The 23,190-nt window shown below is 38.6% G+C and overlaps 1 protein-coding gene across 1 annotated transcript; it reads left to right on the forward strand.

Moving 5' to 3' along the window:
* The first annotated feature begins 219 nt into the window (after positions 1–219).
* Positions 220–18,103, forward strand: LOC112443860 (butyrophilin subfamily 1 member A1-like). Its single transcript, XM_059880600.1, has 8 exons — positions 220–509; positions 887–913; positions 1,470–1,496; positions 11,747–11,767; positions 13,191–13,217; positions 13,922–13,948; positions 16,896–16,922; positions 17,131–18,103. The coding sequence occupies exons 1-8, from the start codon at positions 410–412 to the stop codon at positions 17,676–17,678; spliced, it is 804 nt and encodes a 267-aa protein (XP_059736583.1). The 5' UTR covers positions 220–409; the 3' UTR covers positions 17,679–18,103.
* The last annotated feature ends 5,087 nt before the right edge of the window (positions 18,104–23,190 follow it).

A 23,190-nucleotide genomic window follows, 5' to 3' on the forward strand; every position in this document is an offset into this window, starting at 1 on the left:
TGCTGGGAAAGATTGAAGGTGACAGGAGAAGGGGATGACAGAGGAAGAGATGATTGGATGGCATCACCAACTGAATGGATGTGAAATTGAGTAAGCTCCAGAAGTTGGTGATGGACAGAGAGTCCTGGTGTGCTGTGATCCATGGGGTCACAAACAGTCGGACACAACTGAGTGACTAAACTGAACTGAACTGAACTGAAATGGTTACCTCAGAAAGTTTCATCCTTTCATCTGTCTTGGGTCCTGTCTCTATAGCAATAGGATAAGATACGGGAATAAACATTAAAATGTCTACAGTCAGCAAAGAAGCATTTATTTTTCTTTCTCTATGCTGTTCTGTGTTTAGTCACTCAGTCGTGTCTGACTCTTTGTGACCTCATGGACTGTAGCCCGCCAGAATTCTCTCTCCATGGGGATTCTCCAGGTACGAATACTGGAGTGGGCTGCCATGCCCTCCTACAGGGGATCTTCCCAATCCAGGGATCAAACCAAGGTCTCCCACATTGCAGGTGGATTCTTTACTGTCTGAGCCACCAGGGAAGCCCATAAATGTCTGTAATTTTGATGAATTATCTCTGAAATGTAAATGAGGAGTTATTCAGCATATTCTTCCCCTTCTTCCTGTCTTGTCTTTATTTCATGCTGTCTCTGTGATGCTCCAACTCTGTCCGTATCACATTTTGTTTCTCCTATAATTCTACCTGTTTTACACCTGATAATTTTATCACATCTGAAAGAAAATGGAATATAAAGGTGATGCAGGATAGAAAGAGAAAGTCCAAGGAATTCAAAAGAATAAATGGGATAAGGACAGGAGGGAAGAAAAAGACAAGAGAAAAACAGGAAAGGAAAACAGGTAAAGGGTTTCCTATTTGTTCTTTTCCAGCCTGGAAGAATGCACCATTATATCCTGGTGAGTGATATGGACGCTAATGAAGAATATCCTACTATCAAAAATATTTAAATGAACACTTACAGTATGCAAAATAGTTTACTGAAAATTAAAGAAACTCCGAAATATACATAGCATAACTTCCATAGATTACTCATTAACAGATAATAATGTGTTTGAAACATTAAATTTTAACAATTTCTTTTGTTTGTTTGTCTTTAATTGTATCTTGCATTGTGTTCTGAGATAAGGAAAGTGGATTTCATCAGTTAGATGATGTGGAAACTGACTTGAAAAGTAAATTATTTGGTCAGACATGCCATGTTCCTTATTTCCTTTTTAACACTGTAAGTAGATTCTAGATATTAATCCTGCAAGAATGTCTACCCCTCTGAGTGGGCTAGTTATGGATGAGGTCTCATATCAGACATAATTTAGTAGATTGTAAACAGAAATTCAAGGTATTGAAGAGTACTTTCTTTGGTTGCTATTATTCTTTAATTAATCCTAGGTATTTTGGACAGACAGGCAGCTGTTTTTCAGATGGTAGGTTCTCATGTTCATCTGTTCCTTGTAGATTGGAGGAAAGAAGAATTCAAAAGTGGTGAGTATGTGATGATCCATGAGGGACCTTGATCTTTGTGGGACAGTCTGGAGGAATGTTGGGTGGAAGTGAGCTGGATCTACCCAGGGTCAGAGGAGTCCTCACAGAATGAGAACCCTGTGGCCCAGGTCTACTGAAACCCTTCCCAGAAACATGATGGTCCACTTGTCTTTGCAGCAAATGTGACCCTGGATGCAGCCACTGCTCATCCTGTTCTCCTCCTGTCTGAAGAAGGGAAATGAGTTACCTGGCAAAACAAGCATCAAGATCTTCCCAGCTCCACACAGAGATTCAACTCTGTTTCCTGTGTGCTGGGTCAGCTGAGCATCAGCTCAGGGAGATACTTCTGGGAGGTGCAGGTTGGGAACACCTGTTCCTGGGACCTGGGAGTTTGTAGGGATAATGTAAGAAGGAAGGGAAGGGTCCCAGTGTCTCCACAGAGTGGTTTCTGGGCGATTAGGTTCTACAAGGAAGAGTACTGTGCCCTCATTGCCCTAGCAACTCCTCTTACTGTAAAAGGAAAACCCCTTAGTGTGCGGGTATTCCTGTATTATGAAGCTGGGGATGTGTCTTTCTATGACATGACAGATAGATTTCACAGTTTCACCTTTCACCAGAACACATTCTGTGTTGTCCTAAAACCTATTTTTAGACATTGGTCCTCTGGACACCTAACCATCTGTCCAGGTGAAGGAAAACAGACTGATGCTGTATTTCATGGGCCTACGTTTTCATGAATAATGTTTACTTTGGACTTCAGTGGTGTTCACAATTTTCCCCCAAAGACATACAAGTAGATTTTTTTTCCTCCTTCTTACTGCTAATTCTCAAAATAAAGCTCTGGAACACAGATTGATGACCGCCTCACATATCAATGCTCCCTTCATCATTAGTTATCAAATTACTATAGAACTGTGAACATTTGCAGCACAACATGAATTATATATGGTCTTATACAGTTTCCTATTTTTCTTTTCATAATCAATCCTCTCAAAATATTTATCCAAATACTCCAGTTCTATTTCCCTGTTTCTTATTTCTATCTCAATATACCCTATGTTATGGGCTAACATCCAATATTCATGATATGAGCTTATTTGGAAGTAGAGTTATTCAAATGTAATCAGTAAAGATAAGGTCATACTGGAGTAGGGTGGGTCCTTAATCCAATGTGCTGGGTGTCCTTATAAAAAAGGAAATTTAGATACAGAAATATACGTATGGGTGCTTCTCAGGTGGCACTTGTGGTAAAGAATCTGCCTGTTGATACAGGAGATGTGGGTTTGATCCATGGGTTGGGAAGATTCCTTGGAGGATGGCATGGCAACCAACTCCAGTATTCTTGCCTGGGAATTCCATGGACAGAGGAGCATGAGGTCTACAGTCCATAGGGTCACAAAGAGTTGGACACAACTGAAACGACTTAGCACACGTGTGTATATAGAGAAAGCATCATGTCATCATGTCAGACTTGGAGTTTCATTGTCACAATCTAAGACTGGTGGTAAATCACCAGAAGCAAGGAGAACTGCTTGGAAGAGATCCTTCAAAGCAAGCATGGCCCTTGCAATACCTTGAGCTCGAACTTCTAACCTCTACAATTGTGAGACAACAAAGTTTTGTTTTTAAAGCCACTTAGTTTGTTCTCTTTGTTACAACAGCCATAACAAATGAATGCACTTTATTTTTATTCCAAGAATTTCACTGAACTTTTAGGTTTGCAAAGAGTCTGACATGACTGATGTGACTTAGCATGCAATACAAGAGACAAGGATTTGATCCCTGAGTCGGGAAGACACCGTGGAGAAGTAAATGACAACCCACTCCAGTATTCTTGTGGAGATAATCCCATGGACAGAGGAGCCTGGCAGACTATAGTCCGTGGGTCTGTGAAGAGTCAGACACAAATGAAGGATTAAGCACAGATATGAGCTAAGTGAAAAGACTCTTGCTTGCACAGGGGAAAATATCAACATTAATATACTTAACAAAATAGAAGTGAAAGTATAACTGGTGCAACCAATTAAAGACTAGACAAATACTTTTGAGAGTGCGGGAGGGAGAAAGTGTGGAGAAAAGTCAGAAGGAATGAAGATCCTTATAAGATGGGCTTATTGTTCAGTCACTAATTTGTGACCAACTCTTTTGCAACCCCATGAACTGTAGCCCGCCAGGCTCCTCTGTCCATGGGATTTCCCATGGCAAGAATACTGGAGTGGGTTGCCTTTCCCTTCTCCAAGGGATCTTCCTGACCCAGGGATGGAACCTGTGTCTTCTGCTTTGTGCAGATGGATTCTTTACCACTGAGCCCCCAGTGAAGCCCTATAAGATGGGCAATTGCCAGCAATACTGGTAAAAGCTGATATAATTTCTATTGGATAATGCCCTCTTATGTTTGTAGACTGTACTGTAAGTAAATAAGCCTAAGACCTAAGTTCCTGTATTAAAAAAACACTTCTGAAACAAAGCCAAATGAAGAAAACAATAAGTAAATTATTTCTGGTGAGTTTTTATCTGGTGTGAAAGGGAGGAAAGAATTAATACATTCTCATGAGGATATACTATATGGTAATTAAAATAATGCTCTGCTTAAAACTCATCAATAAAATAAGATGTACCATGAGGAAAGAAAAATATCTCTAAGAAAGAAGGGATTGACAGGAGGAAGCCAAGAGACTGGAGTGCATGGGAAGGAAATGTTTCATAAGAAGGGCTGTTAGGTGTCTGGGTAATGACAGGAAAGAGAAAAATAAGGGGAAGAATAAGAATCTCCTCTTTGGAGGGTATTGGAAAGCAGACAGAATTCTCCCTTAGGGAACAACAGAAAGGTTGAATCATCTGTGGGCAATAAAGAACCTCATAAGTGGAACAAGAATTAAAGTTGTGCAACTTCACAACCACATGCTGAAGCATTGCTATTTAAAAAATGTGAAAAATATCTATGATCATCAATTGAGACCTAATAAAAACTGCAGAGTCTAGGCGATGCTTAAATTAAATATAAGAATTTTTTAACTTCTTTGAATTAAGGTTGAGTATATATGTTGTTAAGGTTGAATATACTCAAAAATAGCCTTTTATAATGATAGGCAACACCTGTGGCCTGTATACCTGTAAGGAGTACAGAACAGTTGCCAACACATGAAAAGGCTTCCTGAATCCTATGTTGTCTATAGATTCAAAGCCTTTTTGTTTGGAAAAGAGATGAAGAAGGTCCAGATTACTGGGTATATTTTTCAGTCTATCTTATTACACTTTTATGATTATATATATATATATATATATATAATATATATACCTATTAGAAGTGAATGTGTATACAGTCATTTGCACATAGCCAGAAGAACCAAACTTCTATGCACATCACACAGAGATTTCATATTCAAGAACTTTTGTGGTTTTTGGAATGCCAAACCTTCCTGCTGCTGCTGCTGCTGCTGCTGTCTCTTCAGTCATGTCCGACTCTGTGTGACCCCATATACGGCAGCCCACCAGGCTCCCCTGTCCCTGGGATTCTCCAGGCAAGAACACTGGAGTGGGTTGCCATTTCCCTCTCCAGTGCATGAAAGTGAAAACTGAAAGGGAAGTCACTCAGTCGTATCTGACTCTTCGCAACCCCATGGACTGCAGCCTTCCAGGCTCCTCTGCCCATGGGATTTTCCATGCAAGAGTACTGGAGTGGGGTGCCATTGCCTTCTCCAAAACCTTCCTCAGTTCAGTTCAGTTCATTTCAGTCATTCAATCGTGTCCAACTCTTTGTGACCCCATGAATCACAGCATGCCAGGCCTCCCTGTCCCTCACCAACTCCCTGAGTTCACTCAGACTCATGTCCAATGAGTCAATGATGCCATCCAGCCATCTCATCCTCTGTTGTCCCCTTCTCCTCCTGCCCCCAATCCCTCCCAGCATCAGAGTCTTTTCCAATGAGTCAACTCTTTGCATGAGGTGGCCAAAGTACTGGAGTTTCAGCTTTAGCATCATTCCTTTCAAAGAAATTCCAGGGCTAATCTCCTTCAGAATGGACTGGTTGGATCTCCTTGCAGTCCACGGGACTCTCAAGAGTCTTCTCCAACACCACAGTTCAAAAGCATAAATTCTTTGGTGCTCAGTCTTCTTCACAGTCCAACTCTCACATCCGTACATGACCACTTGAAAAACTATGGCCTTGACTAGTTGGACCTTTGTTGGCAAAGTAATGTTTCTGCTTTTGAATATGCTATCTAGGTTGGTCATAACTTTTCTTCCAAGGAGTGTCTTTTAATTTCATGGCTGCAGTCACCATCTGCAGTGATTTTGGAGCCCCCCAAAAATAAAGTCTGACACTGTTTCCACTGTTTCCCCATCTATTTCCCATGAACTGATGGGACCAGATGCCATGATCTTCATTTTCTGAATGTTGAGCTTTAAGCCAACTTTTTCACTTTCCTCTTTCACTTTCATCAAGAGGCTCTTTAGTTCCTCTTCACTTTCTGCCATAAGGGTAGTGTCATCTGCATATCTGAGGTTATTGATATTTCTCCCGGCAATCTTGATTTCAGCTTGTGTTTCTCCAGTCCAGCATTTCTCATGATGTACTCTGCATAGAAGTTAAATAAGCATGGTGACAATATACAGCCTTGATGTACTTCTTTTCTATTTGGAACCAGTCTGTTGTTCCATGTCCAGTTCTAACTGTTGCTTCCTGACCTGCACACAAATTTCTCAAGAGGCAGATCAGGTGGTCTGGTATTCCCATCTCTTTCAGAATTTCCCACAGTTTATTGTGATCCACACAGTCAAAGGCTTTGGCATTGTCAATAAAGCAGAAATAGATGTTTTTCTGAAACTCTCTTGCTTTTCCTAGGTGTGTCTATATAATCTAATTCCCAAATATATGTTTGTTCTGGTATTCCTTTTGTTGACTAAAAAAAATATGCCTGTCCAAAAAGTTGAGAACTATGTTTTATTAGAAGACATACTAAGGACTTCAAGCCTGGGACTCAGTGTCTCAAATAACCCTGAGAAAACTGCTCCAAAGAGGTAATGGGGGAGCCTGGATATACATGAGTTTTGCAACAAAGGACAGGTAGTAGGAACAGAAAACTACTGTTAATAAAAGAAAACTAGACAGTTGATTAAAAAGCAGAGGCATTACTTTGCCAACAAAGGTCTACAGATTCAAAGTTATTGGGTTTCCAGTAGTCGTATATGGATGTGAGAGTTGGACCATAAAGAAGGATGAGCACTGAAGAACCGATGCTTTTGAACTGTGGTGTTGGAGAAAACTCTTGGGAGTCCCTTGGACTGCAAGATCAAACTAGTCAATCTTAAAGGAAATAAATCCTGAATATTCATTGGAAGGACCAATGCTGAAGCTGAACTGGCCAATACTTTGGCCACCTGATGCGAAAGGCCGACTTTCTGGGAAAGACCCTGATGATGGGAAAGAGAGAAGGCAGAGATGGTGAAGGACAGGGAAGCCTGGCGTACTGCAGTCCGTGGGGACGCAAAGAGTTAGACACATTGAGCAACTGAACAACAACAACAAGACATCTCAAGTTAAGGAATTAAGCGCTTTTTTATGTGTGTGGGAAGAGTCTGGGTTCACTGAAATCATTCCTTTGATATGCACCTCAGCTATGTAGGGCCACTATCCTGTGTTTTCATACCCTGAGTCCTTTTAGAGTTCACCATGGGGAGTGGCTGCTGTCTGATGGCTGCTGTGTGTGTTCAGTCCCTCAGTCGTGTTCGACTCTTTGTGATCCCACGGACTGTAGCCCACCAGGCTCCTCTGTCTATGTGAATATATTGGCAATAATACTTGAGTGGGTTGCCTTTTCCTCCTCCAGGGGATCTTCCCAACCAGGGATCACACTCAGATCTCCTACAGCTCCTGCAATGGCAGGTGGATTCTTAACTACTGAGTCTCTGGGAAGCCTTAGGAAGTCTGATGGCTGCTAGATGACAGCTTCTCTTTTCCTTCCTGACTTCTCTCAGGGCTCACCAACTCAACATTGATTGGTTGTGGCTGCAATCGCTGATGACAGTGACATCCTTCGTTTACTGATGTATGTGCCTCATGTTTCCAGGAGGGATCACGCGTGATTGGCAAATCTGGAATCCAATCCAGTGTCCCCATATGTCAGAGATCACACAGATATACACAAAAAGCCAATGTGTAATCTACATTTTGCAGTATGTTTTATTTATGTGTCATGTATAAATGTGAGAATTGGACCATAAAGAAGGCTGAATGCCCAGAGAATTTATGTTTTTGAATTGTGGTGTTGAAGAAGACTCTTGAGAGTTCTTTGGGCTGCAAGGAGATCAAACTAGTCAACCCTAAAGGAAATCAACCCTAAATATTCATTGGAAGGACTGATGCTGAAGCTGAAGCTCCAATACTTTGGCCACCTGATGCAAAGAGCCAACTCACTGGAAAAGATCCTGATGCTGGGAAAGATTAAAGGCAAAAGGAGAAGAGGGTGACAGAGGATGAGAGGGTTGAATAGCATCAGCAAGTCAATGGGCATGAATTTGAGCAAACTCCGGGAGATAGTGAAGGACATAGGAGCCTGGTGTGCTGCAGTCCATGGGGTCACAAAGAGTCAGACACCACTCAGTGACTGAACAATAGCATAATTTTTAATCCTTGAGCAGAGTTTTTTGCTACACAGGAGAGAAAAATAAGACATTGTTTTAAAGAAAATAGATGAATGAATAAATAGAAATATTGTAGGTTAGGTTATCCTGCTAAAAATAATTCATATTACTTAAAAACAGAAACAGGGAGACAAGTATAAAATATAAACAGAGACTTGAAAGGAAAAGCTAAAGGAAGTAACAGTTTTGGGCAAAATATGAAATGTTTAAGCACCATGGAGACCTTATAAAGCTGCACCAGTGTGCACTGCACACCTTGATATCAATCCTATAGACTAGAAATCAGCATGTTTATTCTACAAAGGGCAATAAAATAAATATTTTATGTTTTGGAGGTCACACATAGTCTGTGTCATGTATTTCACACCCCCCCCACCCTATATCCCTTTTAAAATATGAAAAATCTTCTTGGTTGTGAACTATACAAAAGTTTACAGTGAGTCAGAACAGATCCACAGGGCTTCCCTGGTGGCTTAGTGTTGCCTGCAATGCAGGAGACACAGAAGATGCAGGTTTGATTGTCTGGGAAATCCCACGGACAGAGGAGCATGAGGAGTTACAGTCCATTGGGTTGCAAAAACAACTGGATATGCCTTAGCAAATGAAAAGCAACTAGCATTAAAAAATAAATGTCATTTAGTGGTGGTTTAGAGGCTTCCCTGGTAGTTCAGTCAGTAAAGAATCTGCCTGCAATGCAGGAGACATGGGTTGGATCCCTGGGCCTGGAAGATCCCCTGGAGAAGGAAATGACAACTCACTCCAGTATTCTTGCCTGGAGAATGCCTTGGACAGAGGAGCCTGGTGGGCTACAGGCCTTGGAGTTGCAAAGAGTAAGCCATGACTAAAACACCTGAGCATGCACCCATGCAGAACAGGTCCACAGACTGTGATTTTCAAAACCCTTCTATGGACTTTGACATCTGGTTGCAACATGGTGATCCTTTAACATTAACATCAAGGTTTAGATTAGGTGAATTCATAAGTCTAATTTTTTTTTTTTTCTTAAAAGCTGAGTGGCATTTATACCCTTATCAAACCTCAACGTTTTCAGGAAATGAAAACCTAAATCTCTGAGATTATTACATACTTAAGCAAGTCTCAAAGTGAGGAATAAAATTTTGCCAGCATATCATTAAACAAAGGCTGTCACACTCATCATCTACTGCAGAATAGGTTAGCTGGTCAGCCCTGAGGGAACTAAGGAAACAAAGAGTTCAGTTCATCTCATCCCCTTCTCCTCCTGCCTTCATTCTTTCCCAGCATCAGGACCTTTTCCAATGAGTCAGCTCTTGGCATCAAGTAGTCAAAGTATTGGAGTTTCAGCTCCAGCATCAGTCCTTCCAATGAATATTCAGGACTGATTTCCTTTACAATGGACTGGTTGGATCTCCTTGCAGTCCAAGAGACTCTCAAGAGTCTTCTCCAACACCACAATTTAAAAGCACCAATTCTTCAATGCTCAGCTTTCTTTATAGTCCAATTCTCACAACCGTACCTGACCACTGGAAAAACCATAGCTTTGACTAGATGGACCTTTGTTGGGAAAGTAACATCTCTGCTTTCCAATATGTTATCTAAGCTGGTCATAACTTTTCTTCCAAGGAGCAAGTGTCTTTTAATCTCATGGCTACAGTCACCATCTGCAGTGATTTTGGAGCCCCCCAAAATAAAGTTTGTCACTGTTTCCATTGTTTCCCCATCTACTTGCCATGAAGAGATGGGGCCGGATGCCATGATCTTAGTTTCTGAATATTGAGTTTTAAGCCAACTTTTTCATTATCCTCTTTCACTTTCATCAAGAGGCTCTTTAGTCCTTCTTTGCTTTCTGCCATAAGGGATGTGTGATTTGCATATATGAGGTTATTGATATTTCTCCTGGCAGTCTTGATTCCAGTTTGTGCTTCATCCAATCCAGCATTTCTCATGATATATTCTGCATATAAGTTAAACAAGCAGGGTGACAATATACAGCCTTGACTTACTCCTGCCCCCAGGAGTACAAAGAGTACATGCCCGCCTAGCAGCCATCAGACTGTAGCCACTCGCTACAGTGAGCCCTGAGGGAACTTAGGGTGAGATAACACAGGATACTGGCCCCAAATAGCTGAGGTGCATATCAAAGAAATGGTTTCAGTGAGCTCAGACTCTTGCTTCTTCACATACAAAAAAAAAAAAAAAGTGCTAAATTCTTTAACTTGAGATGTCTAGTTTTCTTTTATTAAGAGTAGTCTTTTGTTTCTGCTACCTGTCCTTTGTTGTAAAACTCCTAAATATCTTAGCTCCCCCCTCACTTTCTTGGAGTAGTTCTCTCAAAGTTACTTAGATGCTGTCCTTCCAGTCTTGAAGTCCTCAGTGTATCTGTCAAAAAAGTAAAACTCTCACCGTTTCCAGATGATATGATCCTCTACATCAGTTCAGTTCAGTTCAGTCACTCAGTCCTGTCTGACTCTTGGCGACCCCATGAATCACAGCACACCAGGCCTCCCTGTCCATCACCAACTCCCGGAGTTTACCCAAATTCATGTCCATCGAGTTGGTGATGTCATCCAGCCATCTCATCCTCTGTTGTCCCCTTCTCCTCCTGCCCCCAATCCTTCCCAGCGTTAGGGTGTTTTCCAGTGAGTCAAATCTTCGCATGAGGTGGCCAAAGTATTGGAGTTTCAGCTTTAGCATCAGTCCTTCCAATGAACACCCAGGACTGATCTCCTTTAGGGTGGACTGGTTGGATCTCTTGCTATTGTTATTCTAAAATAAGCAACTGTGGGGAATTCAGAAAGTAGTGTATCTTTGCTCCAACTTCACTTTTCTCCTCTACATATGTGTAATTACGTATCTGGAGCACTTCTGATGACCAAATGTAATGCTACTTCTAAAACAAGTATCATAGAGTCTAGTATGGGGAAAGTACTTCGGTAAAAGTCAATTGTCATAATGGTGATGACGGTGATGATAACAGTAATGCTACCATATCATTAAAAGGATTTTGGGAAACCATTTTGTGGGATTTTAAGTTCAGTCATGATAAATTAAAATTTCTTTTTCTACTTCATCATTTGGTAAAGAGCAATGTGACCCCTGTATATTTTACAGAACAACACCTAGAAAATAAATATAATTTCTTCACCCTAAAGTGGGTAATCTATTATATATAAAACAAGTGAAGAGATTTTGGAAGGTTTTTGTGTTTGTTTTCATTTCTTAGTGATTTTTATATTACTTCTTACTTTTCAGATCAACTTAGGAAAGAACATGGTAAACTTTAATGATTATTTACAAAACATGATCTTTCTGTTAAATGTTTCATAAGAATTCTTATGTTACTTTTTTTTTCAGATCAACCTAGGAAAGAAGATGGTAAACTTTAATGACTCTTTATAAAATATAATCTTCTTATTAGCTGTTTCTTAAAAATTCTTGTATAATTATTTTTATTTTTTCAGATCAACTTAGGAAAGAAAATGGTAAACTTCAATGACTCTTTGCAAAATATGATCTTCCTATTAGCTCTTTCATAAGAATTCTTTTTTAATTAATAAATTTATTTTAATTGAAGGCTAATTACTTTACAATATTGTAGTGATTTATATATTACTTTTTATTTTTTCAGATCAACTCAGGAGAGAAAATGGTAAACTTTTATGACAACTTATAAGATATGATCTTTTTATAGTGATTTTTCTTGCATCTTCTCTTTTTCAATCCTCCTACTTCCTATGTATAATTTTCTCTTTTGTGAATTTTATTCATTCTTACTTTATTACAAACTTCTATTATCTGTTTCTGTTTGTTCTGCTTTCATCAGCTAACTCACTTTTCCTATTCACTCTTCTCTTTATCTGATGTATTGTTATATTTTGATTGTCTCCATGATGCTAACAGTAACTCCTTCTCATGACTCTGAAATGAATGAAATTCTATTGAGAATATATTTGAAAAAGCTCTCTTGGTGCTTACTATGCCCTTGATCTGATTCTAAGAAAAATTCAAAACCTCTTCTATGCAGGACCCTGTTGAAAAAGTACAGTAAATTCTTCCTTGCAGAGAATGCCACTGTTCTCTGTTTTGTGATTGAAGACTCAGCAGGCTGGACCAGGGGTGGAGGTTTATGGGGATACAAAAGGGATAGGGACAGGGAGACATAGGGACACAGCATCTTCACTTCACATTTAAACAGAGCTGATTTCAAATTATTAATCTGTCCATTAACTCACAGAAATTTCTTCATGCTACTGACCCCTTTGATTCTCAGATTTTTCTTTTGTAATCAGTGGAGCACTATTTCACAAGTAGTTTTCTAGTATTAATTAATTACATAAAGCAGTTAGCAAATATTTGTCATTGGAAACATTGAATAAATTGTAGTTTCCACTGCACAGATGATTTATAGCATGACAGCATTGCATGTGATGATTATCATGACTAAAAGAATAGTTCATGGAGGAATTGGATAATTTCCCTGTTGAATTTTAACTGTAAACTTATTTATCTATATTAACATGTAATATGTTTTCTTATTTTCTTTCTTTTTTGAAACAAGTGTTGGAGAAAACAGGGTTTTTTAAAACCTTAATGAGCTAATTTAAGTCATCATATATCATCCTTCCAAGCAAGTTTAGGTGTTTGTTTCACTGGAACATTAAAATGCGTTTTTCACTCTTGTTTTTCAGGAAAATTGCAAAATGAAATTGGTAATTGTATTCTAGTAGCCAAATATTTGCAAAATTGTCCTCTGCTGGAGGACAATCTAAAACCCCTTGCTTTCTTTTATTCTTCCCCCTTAACTCCTTATTTCGTGTATCTTTTGCATTCCCTTACTGCCTCTACATATTGCAGCTATCATGCTAGGAATAATTTATCTGCTTGCCTTGATTTAACACTTAAAATCATGTGATTCAACGTTTTATTCATAAAAAACAATTTCAGAAGAGAGCAATGGCTTGACTAATAATAGTAATAATTAAGATAAACCCCTCAGTAAAAAGCATATCTTTTTTTCTTTGTCTTCTTCATCTCTTTGAGAGTCCCTGTCTTACATGTACATCTCCTTTCAGATGAGAGGAAAGCTCAATTTCAGAATGGTAAGTAACTCAGAAGTTTGTTCACTGGATAGAATTCCACAGATAATCAAATACCTAACCCTTCTCTAAACCTCCTTCCCAAAAGAGTCAGGCATAATATACCCTTGTATGTGCTCACCATAGAAGCATGAATGGAAGAGAGTCTGTAAAAATGAATTAACTCATTTTCTCTCTTAATTGATGATATCTTTTCCTTGAGATGAAAAAAAAATGTAATTTTTGATGACTATTTCTCAAGCTTTCCTTCCTTTCTCTTATCCCCTTACTACTTTTCTTTACTGTTTCCGTCTTTGTCTCACTCTTTTCAGTTCTTTATCCTTTCACCTCTGTTCTTCCTGTTTCTCCTTCCTTCTACCTCCCCGCAATCCTTCCAGTTTGTCTATTATTCTTTCTTTCCATCTTCATTTCCTAAACCATCTACCTTTCTTTCCATCACTTCTTTATTTTCTATGTTCCTTTTCTCTTTTCTTCCTTCTCTTGCTTCTAGCTTGATTTTCCTTCTAACTTTATATATTTTTCCCACTCACATACACAGACCCAACCATTCTAAAGTTAAAGGCATGGTCACAGTATTGTGAGGAAGGGAAGGGATGAAGAGGTAAATAAGTCACTGAATAGTTAGAGAATGCCAGTGATGAGAGAGGAAAAGCTATGAGAAGAACCAGGAAAGGGGAATAATATTATCTCATTTTGCTCACTTTCAGGCTGGCAGAAGACATCATTGTACCCTGGTAAGTACATGGCCCTGAAGAAGATGATTCTAAGATACAGAATTAAGCTCCTAAAGTCTATGCAATATTATACTACTAACAGAAAAAAATACAGAACATAACTTCTTGTCCTTAGCAAACATAACAAGAACAATAATTTTTAAAGTATTTTTTCTTTTCATTTTTTTTCTCACATGCATCTTACAAGTTGATTAAAGCAGAAATTAAAAAATGAAATTAAAATATAATTTTCTCTTTTGTGGTTTTTATTATTCTTACTACATTACATCTTCAGTTATCCTTGTATAACAAGATTATTCAATTTTTTCTCTATTTTTTTCTACTGAAAATTTTATATTTTTAGCTATTACCATTAGGTCTATAACACATTTTGAGTTAGTTGTTTTGTGTGGGTAGAGAGAAAGATCTAAACACATTTTTTTTTTTTTTGTATGTGGATATCCAACTGTGCTAACACCAACTCTTGAAAACAGTATACTTTTCCTCATTGAGTTGCATTGGTAACTTTTGAAAAGACATCACTTGATCATAAATTGACTTCTAGACTCAAAATTCTGTTCTGTTGCCCGAATTTATTGTTCTCCTTTTAGTCCATTTAGGGAGAAGCTTAGGTTACTGGTTTAAACTAACAGTTTTTTCTGCTTCAAACATTTAAAGCTCTAAGTTTCTCTCTAGGCAATACTTTTAGCTGCATTCAACAGTTTAGTAGATAGCGATTTCATTTTTATTCAATTCCAAGTATTTTCAAAATTTTCTTTTTGATTCACAGATTATTTATAAATATATTGATTAATACCCAGATGTTCTGTATATCTAAATTTTGCTTCTTCTTTTTTATTACTATTGAATTTTATTTAAAAGATAGATCATCCTTTTATTGCCATTCTTCAATTAACAATTTTAAATATTTTTTCATGAATGACTGGTTCTCAGTATAAAGTGATCATTTTTCACAATTTCTCCAGTCTCAGTTGTTGCCTTGGGGAAGAAGATTTGCTTAAGTTATTTACTCAGCCCTTCCATAAATATTCTTCATGTTGATTTCAACAACATTTTTCTTCTAATTAAGTAGGTTTCTCATACATTTTCTTCAGTTAGTTTCATGTGTCAATCATTGTATTAAAAATAAACTATAGACTTATTTGCCAATCTCATTTTTTTTTCTAAGGTTCCCTGTTATGGTTGCTCACTTGAAGCTCCCTGGTAAAGCTGTAAAAAGTCCATCATCTTGATTTCTGCTCATTCTTAATTTTCCTAAAACACTCTATTCCATAAATAAATTGCACTATTCCCTTGTGCTGAGTGCACTTTTAATTTCATCTCTTATTTTAGGTGGCCTACAAAAGTGATGGCCATACTTGTTCTTAAAGGCCAAGACTGTAAATATTGTAAGGTTGATGGGTTACATGGTCTCTGTCACAATTACTCAACTGTGCCCTTTTAGCACAAAAGCAGCCACAGACAATACATAATTAATATGGCTGTGTTGAGAAGGAAATGGCAACCCAGTCCAGTATTCTGCCTGAAGAATCCCATGAACAAAGGAGCCTGGTGGGCTGTAGTCCATGGGATCACAAAGACTTGGACACAACTCAGCAGCTGAACACACACATGCACACACACTGCTGTGTTACAATAAAACAGTATTTAAACAAACATGGGGTGGGCTGGATTTGGCTCCCAGGCCATACACAGTTTGTTAACTCTTGGCTAGAAAGTCACCTTTTACCTTTGAAAATTTACCCATTTTGGAAGCTTTTATTTTGATTTATGAGTGGAAAAAGGTGAGTAATTATTTTTAAATGAAGTTTTTTTTTTTTTTTTTTTTAATAGGATGTCAATAACAGACCTAGTGAATACCCTCTTCAAATTAGCTCCTTTAGTCCTGTGTAGTGCATAAAGGTGTGTTTCCTAAATAATCTTAGGAAACTGTCTTAGCAACTGTTTTGTCTCCTCTTATCATGGATATCTTGGGCTTCCCAGGTGGCTCTGGTGGTAAAGGACCCACTTGTCAATGCAGGAGACATAAGAAACACAGGTTCAATCCCTGGGTTGGGAAGATCTCCTGGAGGAGGGCATGGAAACCCACTCCAGTGCTCTTGCTTGGAGAATCCCATGAACAGAGGAGTCTGGTGGGCTACAGTCCATAGAGTTGCAGAGAGCTGGACATGACTGAAGCAACTTAACACACACACATATCATGGATGTCTCTATATGCAGTCGGTTTCACCTTTTTTTGTGACTCCTATTACCTAAGCATTAAACCAAGACCACATGTTTCTTAAGTGTTGGTTACAGTATTTTGCTTTCACTTTACAATAGCACTTTCTGCAACAAGCAGTATAATTAGCTTTGATTTTTTTTAAAAAAGCAATTCCTATTATCTCCACAGTTTAACCACACTCATATCAATTATATCATCTTGGTCAGTGGTTCTCCAGAGCAACTCTCTTAAAAACAGTAACTCTGATGACTAGGTTTTTTTCCCCAGTCTTCTCCATTTTTAGGGCCTTACAGTTCTGGGATTCGGTGGGAAAGTATACAGTGAGAATGAAAACAAAACAAAAAAATCACATGAACTATTTTATTGTCAAATCTAGAAATGATATGATCCCTTGCTGAGCACATTTTATTGCCTACAATTCACTCACATAGTCTCAACTAAATTCAATGAAGGTGATGAAAGGCAAGCATATAGCTATTTGTTTAAGAAGAGGGTAACTGTTTGTTGGGAATGACTATAGTCTGCACTATATAAAGAATAATTTAGAGGAATTCATTCTTATAAAAATATTTAATAAGAGAAGCAGTGAAAGCTTTAATTCAAGCATAAGTTATAGAATATTTTTGGATCCTTAGCAAAAGAAGCATTAGAAAGAAGAAATTACCTCTTGTTCAAGGAAATTTACTTACTAGGTCTGATAATGATTATTTATTTTCTTTTTAGACTGGAGGAAAGAATTTTTCCAGACTGGTGAGTTATTCACTGATGGCAGAAGAGAGACTACTCTTTACTCTCTCAGGATCAGTCTAGAGATTCTTTGGAAGAAGGCAGATGAAAGAGTCTATGTGGGAATATATGAGTGTCCCACAAGCTCAAACACATCTCAGGCTAATAATAGCAGTACGTCTGCCTCCTGATCCCTCTTTTTCAGATATTAAAATGGTTATTGTCTTTGCAGTGGATATTACTCTGGATCCAGCCACCGCCCATCCTTCCCTCTTCTTGTCGGAAGGGAACAGACATGTAACCTGGGGAGAGAAGTCTCAAGATCTACCTGAGGACCCACAGAGATTTTGTTCTCTTCCCTGTGTGCTGGGTCATCAGGTCATGACCTCAGGGAGGTGGCACTGGGAAGTAGAGGTCGAGAGCCATGGCACATGGGACCTGGGGATTTGTAGGCCTCATGTAATGAGAAAGGGCAGGGTTTGTATTAAACCTGAGGATGGTTTCTGGGCCCTCAGGTTCTATAAGCAGGAGTACTGGGCACTCACGTCTCCAGAAACAAAACTCACTGTAAAGGCGCACCCGGCCAGAGTGTGTATTTTCCTAGAATATGAGGAGGGAAGCATTTCATTTTATAATATGATAGATAAATCTCACATTCACACTATGTCTCAAGGAGCCTTTGGTGGGCCCTTAAAGCCTTTTTTTAGGCTTTGGCCCAGTGAGTCAGAGCCTTTGACCATCTGTCCATGGCCTGGAGCAGACCAGATTCCCCTGTACTAGGAGCATCATATAAGCTGCAGGTCAGTGTGGCTTGAAGCATTTGATCATGACGTGACTTTTCCTAGACCAGAAGCAAATTATTTTTCCTTATCCTTTTTTATGGTTTTTCTTATCCTTTTATTGTCTTCATAAACAGCTTCCCCAAAGCATGGTGCAGGGTAGAAAACTATGTGTTGCTTGTGGTATGTGTAATGAAAAAAAAAAGAGATCATAAAATATAATCATATCATCATTCTAAATGTATACAAAGCACTAGTGTATGTGATTGTCCATAGAATGTTGCAATGTCTTTAAGATTACAAATTAAAATGTCAAAGGTGAAAATAAGGGGAGAATAACTTTTTGTTTTGTAGTCTTTTGCACCTTTGGGTTTTGTACTATATTTATAAAGTGAAATGCAGAAAAATAAAATTAAGACAAAATAATTGAGTTGTTCTCAGTTGTCCAGCTATGTGGCATTCAGAGGGAAACAGATGTTTTCAAGCATATTCTTCAGCTTCCTCTGTGTGAGCATCTATATTCCATCCTTACACTTTTTACCCTCCCATTCACTCTGAGGTATTGGTTCATTCCTGCCTTTGCTTGCTACTAGGCATAGCTTGGGATGACAGTTTCTTAATGTACATGGAGTATGAATTATTTTTTAGAACAATCTTGTGGGTTTTAGTACTTATACAGACTCATGTAGCCACTACTACATTCAAGATAAAAGATAGTTTCATTACTCTAAAAAACTATTTTTTGCTAGATTTGTGTAGTCAAACCTTTCATTAATACCTAACCTGGAAACAATTGATCAGATTAGTGCTTCTGTATGTTTTGTTTTTTACCAGAAGTTCATATAAATAGAATCATTATATTTTGTGTTTGAGATTGGCTCCTTTCCCTTGGAATAAGGCTTTTGATATTTAACCATGGTATTAATACTTGATTCCTATTTGCTGAGTAGTATTCCAGTGAATTAATGTACAGCATTTTGATCATTTAATCTCTAAAGAACGTTTATGTTGTTGCCTATTGGGATGACTATAAATTAATGTGGAGTCCTGCCCCAAGGCCACAGATGCAGAGCCCAGCATCAAGGTCATCTCGGAAGCTGACTGAGCCCCATTATAATCGTTGTCAAAAGCCCCCAGTAGGTGAACATCACCAGTAGGCTTCCTGACCACATATTAGGCAAAAATATACCCACCCTATATCACCCTAATGCCAATTTTGCAGCAGAAATTTTGTCTTGAAGCTATATAAATTGGCTACTAACCCACAAAAAGTGTTGACTTTCCACTGAGAGTACAACCTGAGGCATGGCAGTGCCCACATTATCTCTGCTGTTTGTTCTTAATAAGCTCCCTCCTTTCTACAATATTCTGTGTCTAGAAATTCTTTGCAAACCCATGGTTCAGACTGCCGCAACAATTAAGATGCTATAAACATTAATGTAAACATTTGCTTGTCAATGTCAGTTTCCATTTTTCTATGGTAAATATATAAAAATGAAATGACTGGGTCACGTGATTAGAGCAGTTACAACTTAATAAGAAACTGCCAAACTCTTTCTAGAGTGGCGGTACCATTCTGCATTCCTACTAGAAATGATTGAGAGTTCCAAGTGCCCCACATCCTTACCAGCACCTGGTATTGTTAGTTTTGATTTCTTGTTTCACTTTCTATTTATTATTGATACTTAATTCTCTCAATTATAGTAAGTATGGGATGGTATTTCATTGTGTTATGGGATAGTATTTCATTGTGTTATTATTTGAATCCATCTAATAATAATAATCTTGTGCTTTGTTACTCTTTGTGTGCTTTCTGGGCATCTTTAGTCCATTTTACAAACATTATAATAGATTTTAAGAGCAACCTTAGGTTTACAGAGGAGTTTTGCAGAAAATACAGAAAATTTACCTATATCCCTTATTCCCTAACACTCTTCCACCTAGTAATAGCTTGCATTGGTATGGTACATCCATTATAATTGATGAACCAACATCAACTGGGCTCCACCCTCCACCTATCCATTCCTACTCCCCTCCTAAATCCATGGCAACTACTGATCTTTTGACTGTCTCTATAGTTTTTCCTTTTTCTGCATGTCATATAGTAGAAATCAAATAGTATTGTAGCTTTTTTCAGACTGACTTATTTCGCTAAGAGAAATGCATTTGAGTTAACTCCAAGCCTTTTTGTGACTTGATAGGCAATGGCACCCCACTCCAGTACTTTTGCCTAGAAAATCCCATGGACGGAGGAGCCTGGTAGGCTGCAGTCCATGGGGTCGCTAAGAGTCGGACACGACTGAGCGACTTCACTTTCACTTTTCACTTTCACGCATTGGAGAAGGAAATGGCAACCCACTCCAGTGTTCTTGCCTGGAGAATCCCAGGGACGGGATGCTGGGTTGGCTGCCATCTATGGGGTCGCAAAGAGTCGGACACAACTGAAGCGCCACCGCCGCAGCAGCAGAAGCAGCAGTGCGTGGCTTCTAATTGATGAATAACGTTCCTCGTGGCTCAGATGGTAAGGAATCTGCTTGCAATGCAGGAGTCTTGAGTTCAATAACTGGGCTGGGAAGAACCCCTGGAGAAAGGAATGACTACCCACTCTAGTATTCTTGCCTGAAGAATTCCCTGGACAGAGGAGCCTGACAGGATATAATCCATGGGTCACAAGGAGTCAGACACCACTGAGTGACTATCACTTTCACATTCTATCATAAGTGTGTTTCACAGTTTGTTTATCCATTCTCCTAGTGAAGGATATATTGGTTTCTTTCAAAGAATTTTTAAAGCCATAATAATTGTATTAGAAATTTTTTGAAATATCTAAAGTCAAATTATTTGGCAGTGGCTTTGGCAGTGCTGGATGTGGAGCCAGCACCTAGGAACTTTGAGTTACCTAGAGAAGACCAAAACAGTATCTCACTTTCTAAAGAGGGAAGCTATCAGCTTGATTTTCTAGCTTGAACATGTATGGGTTCCATGTCCCAGATGTAGTGGGGCACAATGAGCCCCTGAAGGCAGGTCTTGAGGGGAGGGTGGTAGTGGGAATGCTGTTCTCAACAGAGGAAGCATCTTTTACAGTATCCCTACTGGTTGTTTACAGGGAGCCCTTGAGATGCAGACTTCTCAAGGCCTCCTAACACAAACAGTAATCAGGCAGTTTAGGGCTTTCAATCTCTTCTTATTATTCTCCACTGGCATTTAATCACTATTACCTTTATCAATCTATACATATATATATATATATATATATATATATATATATATATATATACACACACACACATATATAAATACAGATAGACAGATATTTTGATATTAGTTTTCCTCTCAGATTTTCTTCCAATATTCTTTGATATATTATATTTTCAGTGCTAATATTTCAAAATTTTATATGGCAAAACTGATCACCTATTTGAATATGTGTTTAACCTCCCTGGAATTTATGTGAATCTGTGTAGAGGAAGATGGAAAAAGCATTAGGATTTGAAAATGGTCTACACAGGGATTACCTGAAGGAAAGTCAGGCAAAGGAGAACAAAGCTACCTCCAAAAGAGTAGAAGGGAATACAAATACCCAGGAAGCCAAAAAAGCAGTCCTTAAAAGAGACGCGTGAGTACTTGGAGGATTTAACATATCGATGGTCTACTACAAATACTTAACATTCATAAATCCTCACTCTTCATTTTAAAGTAGTTATAGCAGGGAAGGTTTTTGCATGTTTGTTTTTTAACAAAGAAGTCTATTATCTCTATTTGGTATTTAAATTGCTATTATATATTAAAACTATAAACTTTAAAAACAAATTTCTCTAATTCTTTTATTTCAAATTTTATATACAAAGAATGATCATGAGAGGTAGAGATTGTCTTCTATTTCATGTGAAATTAAATCAAATTGAGCAAGGAAATTCACATTAAAATTTATTCCACTTAAAGACATAGTTAACTGGTGACTTATGTTTCTGAGTAGAATCTGGTGGGTAATACTCTTAATAAAAAAAAAAAAAAGAGAGAGAGAGAGAATAAATGAAATGAGTAAATTAAATCATAGATTTAAACGAGTCAAAATGTTACTTGGAAGAGCCAATTTTGTCTCCATGTTGGATCTGCTTCTTTGACTTTAACCTTCCCATTGCTTTGTTCACTAAAAGGATATTGTTTATACATAATTGTTGGGAGCCGCGTTAGGCATTACTGACAAAATGGAGGCACAGCCCCAACCCCCTCTCCTCATCTTGCAGGCATGGTCCTGGGATGAAGGAGTTAGGCCTTGTGATTGTGACTTGTTCTTTACTTTCTTCAGTTGAGTTGGCTGGAAAGAATGTTAAGGTGCTTGAGAGAAGCATGAGAAAGCACAAAGCTTTCTGCAGTTGTGCCCAGAAAATAATCTATAAAATAACCATTGACATTTGTTTAAGGATATTTACAAAGAATGTCCCAGGATGAACATGTAGGCCGCAGCTTGAGGCAATGGGAAGGATTGTTACCTGCGACCTGTTTGTGAGGGAAATATTTATGGCAAAAGAAGTTTGCTGAGTTTAGGGTTTAGGAATAATTAAGAATAGCTAGAAGCCTTTTTAGGAGATAGTGATCTTAAGGTGCTAGGGGCAAACAGGATTTAGAAAGATAAGAAATAAACTGAGGAATGTAGCATGAGTTAGAATGTAATCACAAGTTAAGTATAGGACATATAAGAAGAAGTAGATAATAGATAGTAAAGCTGATTCTGAGAGAATCCCTGAAGCAGGAACTCTGTTTGTAGGACAACAATGATTTCTGGAGACAGTAAATCTGGGTGGGGGAAGCTGAAAATGTCAAATCTCTGACCTAATGCTTTTGTCAAAGTAGAAAAGAGAACCTGGGGGTCGGTCCTAAGATGGCAGAGAAATAGGACAGGGAGACCACTTTCTCCCTGAAAAATTCATCAAAAAAACATTTAAACACTGAGTAAAATCCACAAAACAACTTCTGAATGCTGGCAGAGGACATCAGGCACCCAAAAAAGCAGCCCATTATCTTCAAAAGGAGGTAGGAAAAATATAAAAGACAAAAAAAGAGACAAAAGAGGTAGGGATGTAGCTCCGTCCTGGGAAGGGAGTCTTAAAAAGAGAGAAGTTTCCAAACACCAGGAAACACTCTCACTGCCGAGTCTGTGGCGAGCCTTGGAAGCACAGAGGGCAACATAATAGGGAGGAAAAATAAGTAAATAATTAAAACCCACAGATTACGAGCCCAACGGTAACTCCCACAGTGGAGAAGCAGTGCAGACGCCTGCGCCTGTCACTAGCAAGCGGGGGCTGGGCAGGGAGGCGTGGGCTGCATTGCTTAGAGTAAGGACCGGGCCTGAATGCCTCCGAGGACAATCAGAGCGAACTAATTTGGGCTAGCCAACCAGACTGTGGGATAGCTACCACGTGAAAAGCCCTAAGACACCACCAGGCTCGCATATAGAACAAAGAGCGGAACAGAACTAGCCTGCTGCATACCATCCCTCTCCGGTGACAGGC

The sequence above is a fragment of the Bos taurus genome, chromosome 23 (assembly GCF_002263795.3).
Source record: "Bos taurus isolate L1 Dominette 01449 registration number 42190680 breed Hereford chromosome 23, ARS-UCD2.0, whole genome shotgun sequence".
In the NCBI taxonomy this organism is placed as follows: Eukaryota; Metazoa; Chordata; class Mammalia; order Artiodactyla; family Bovidae; genus Bos; species Bos taurus.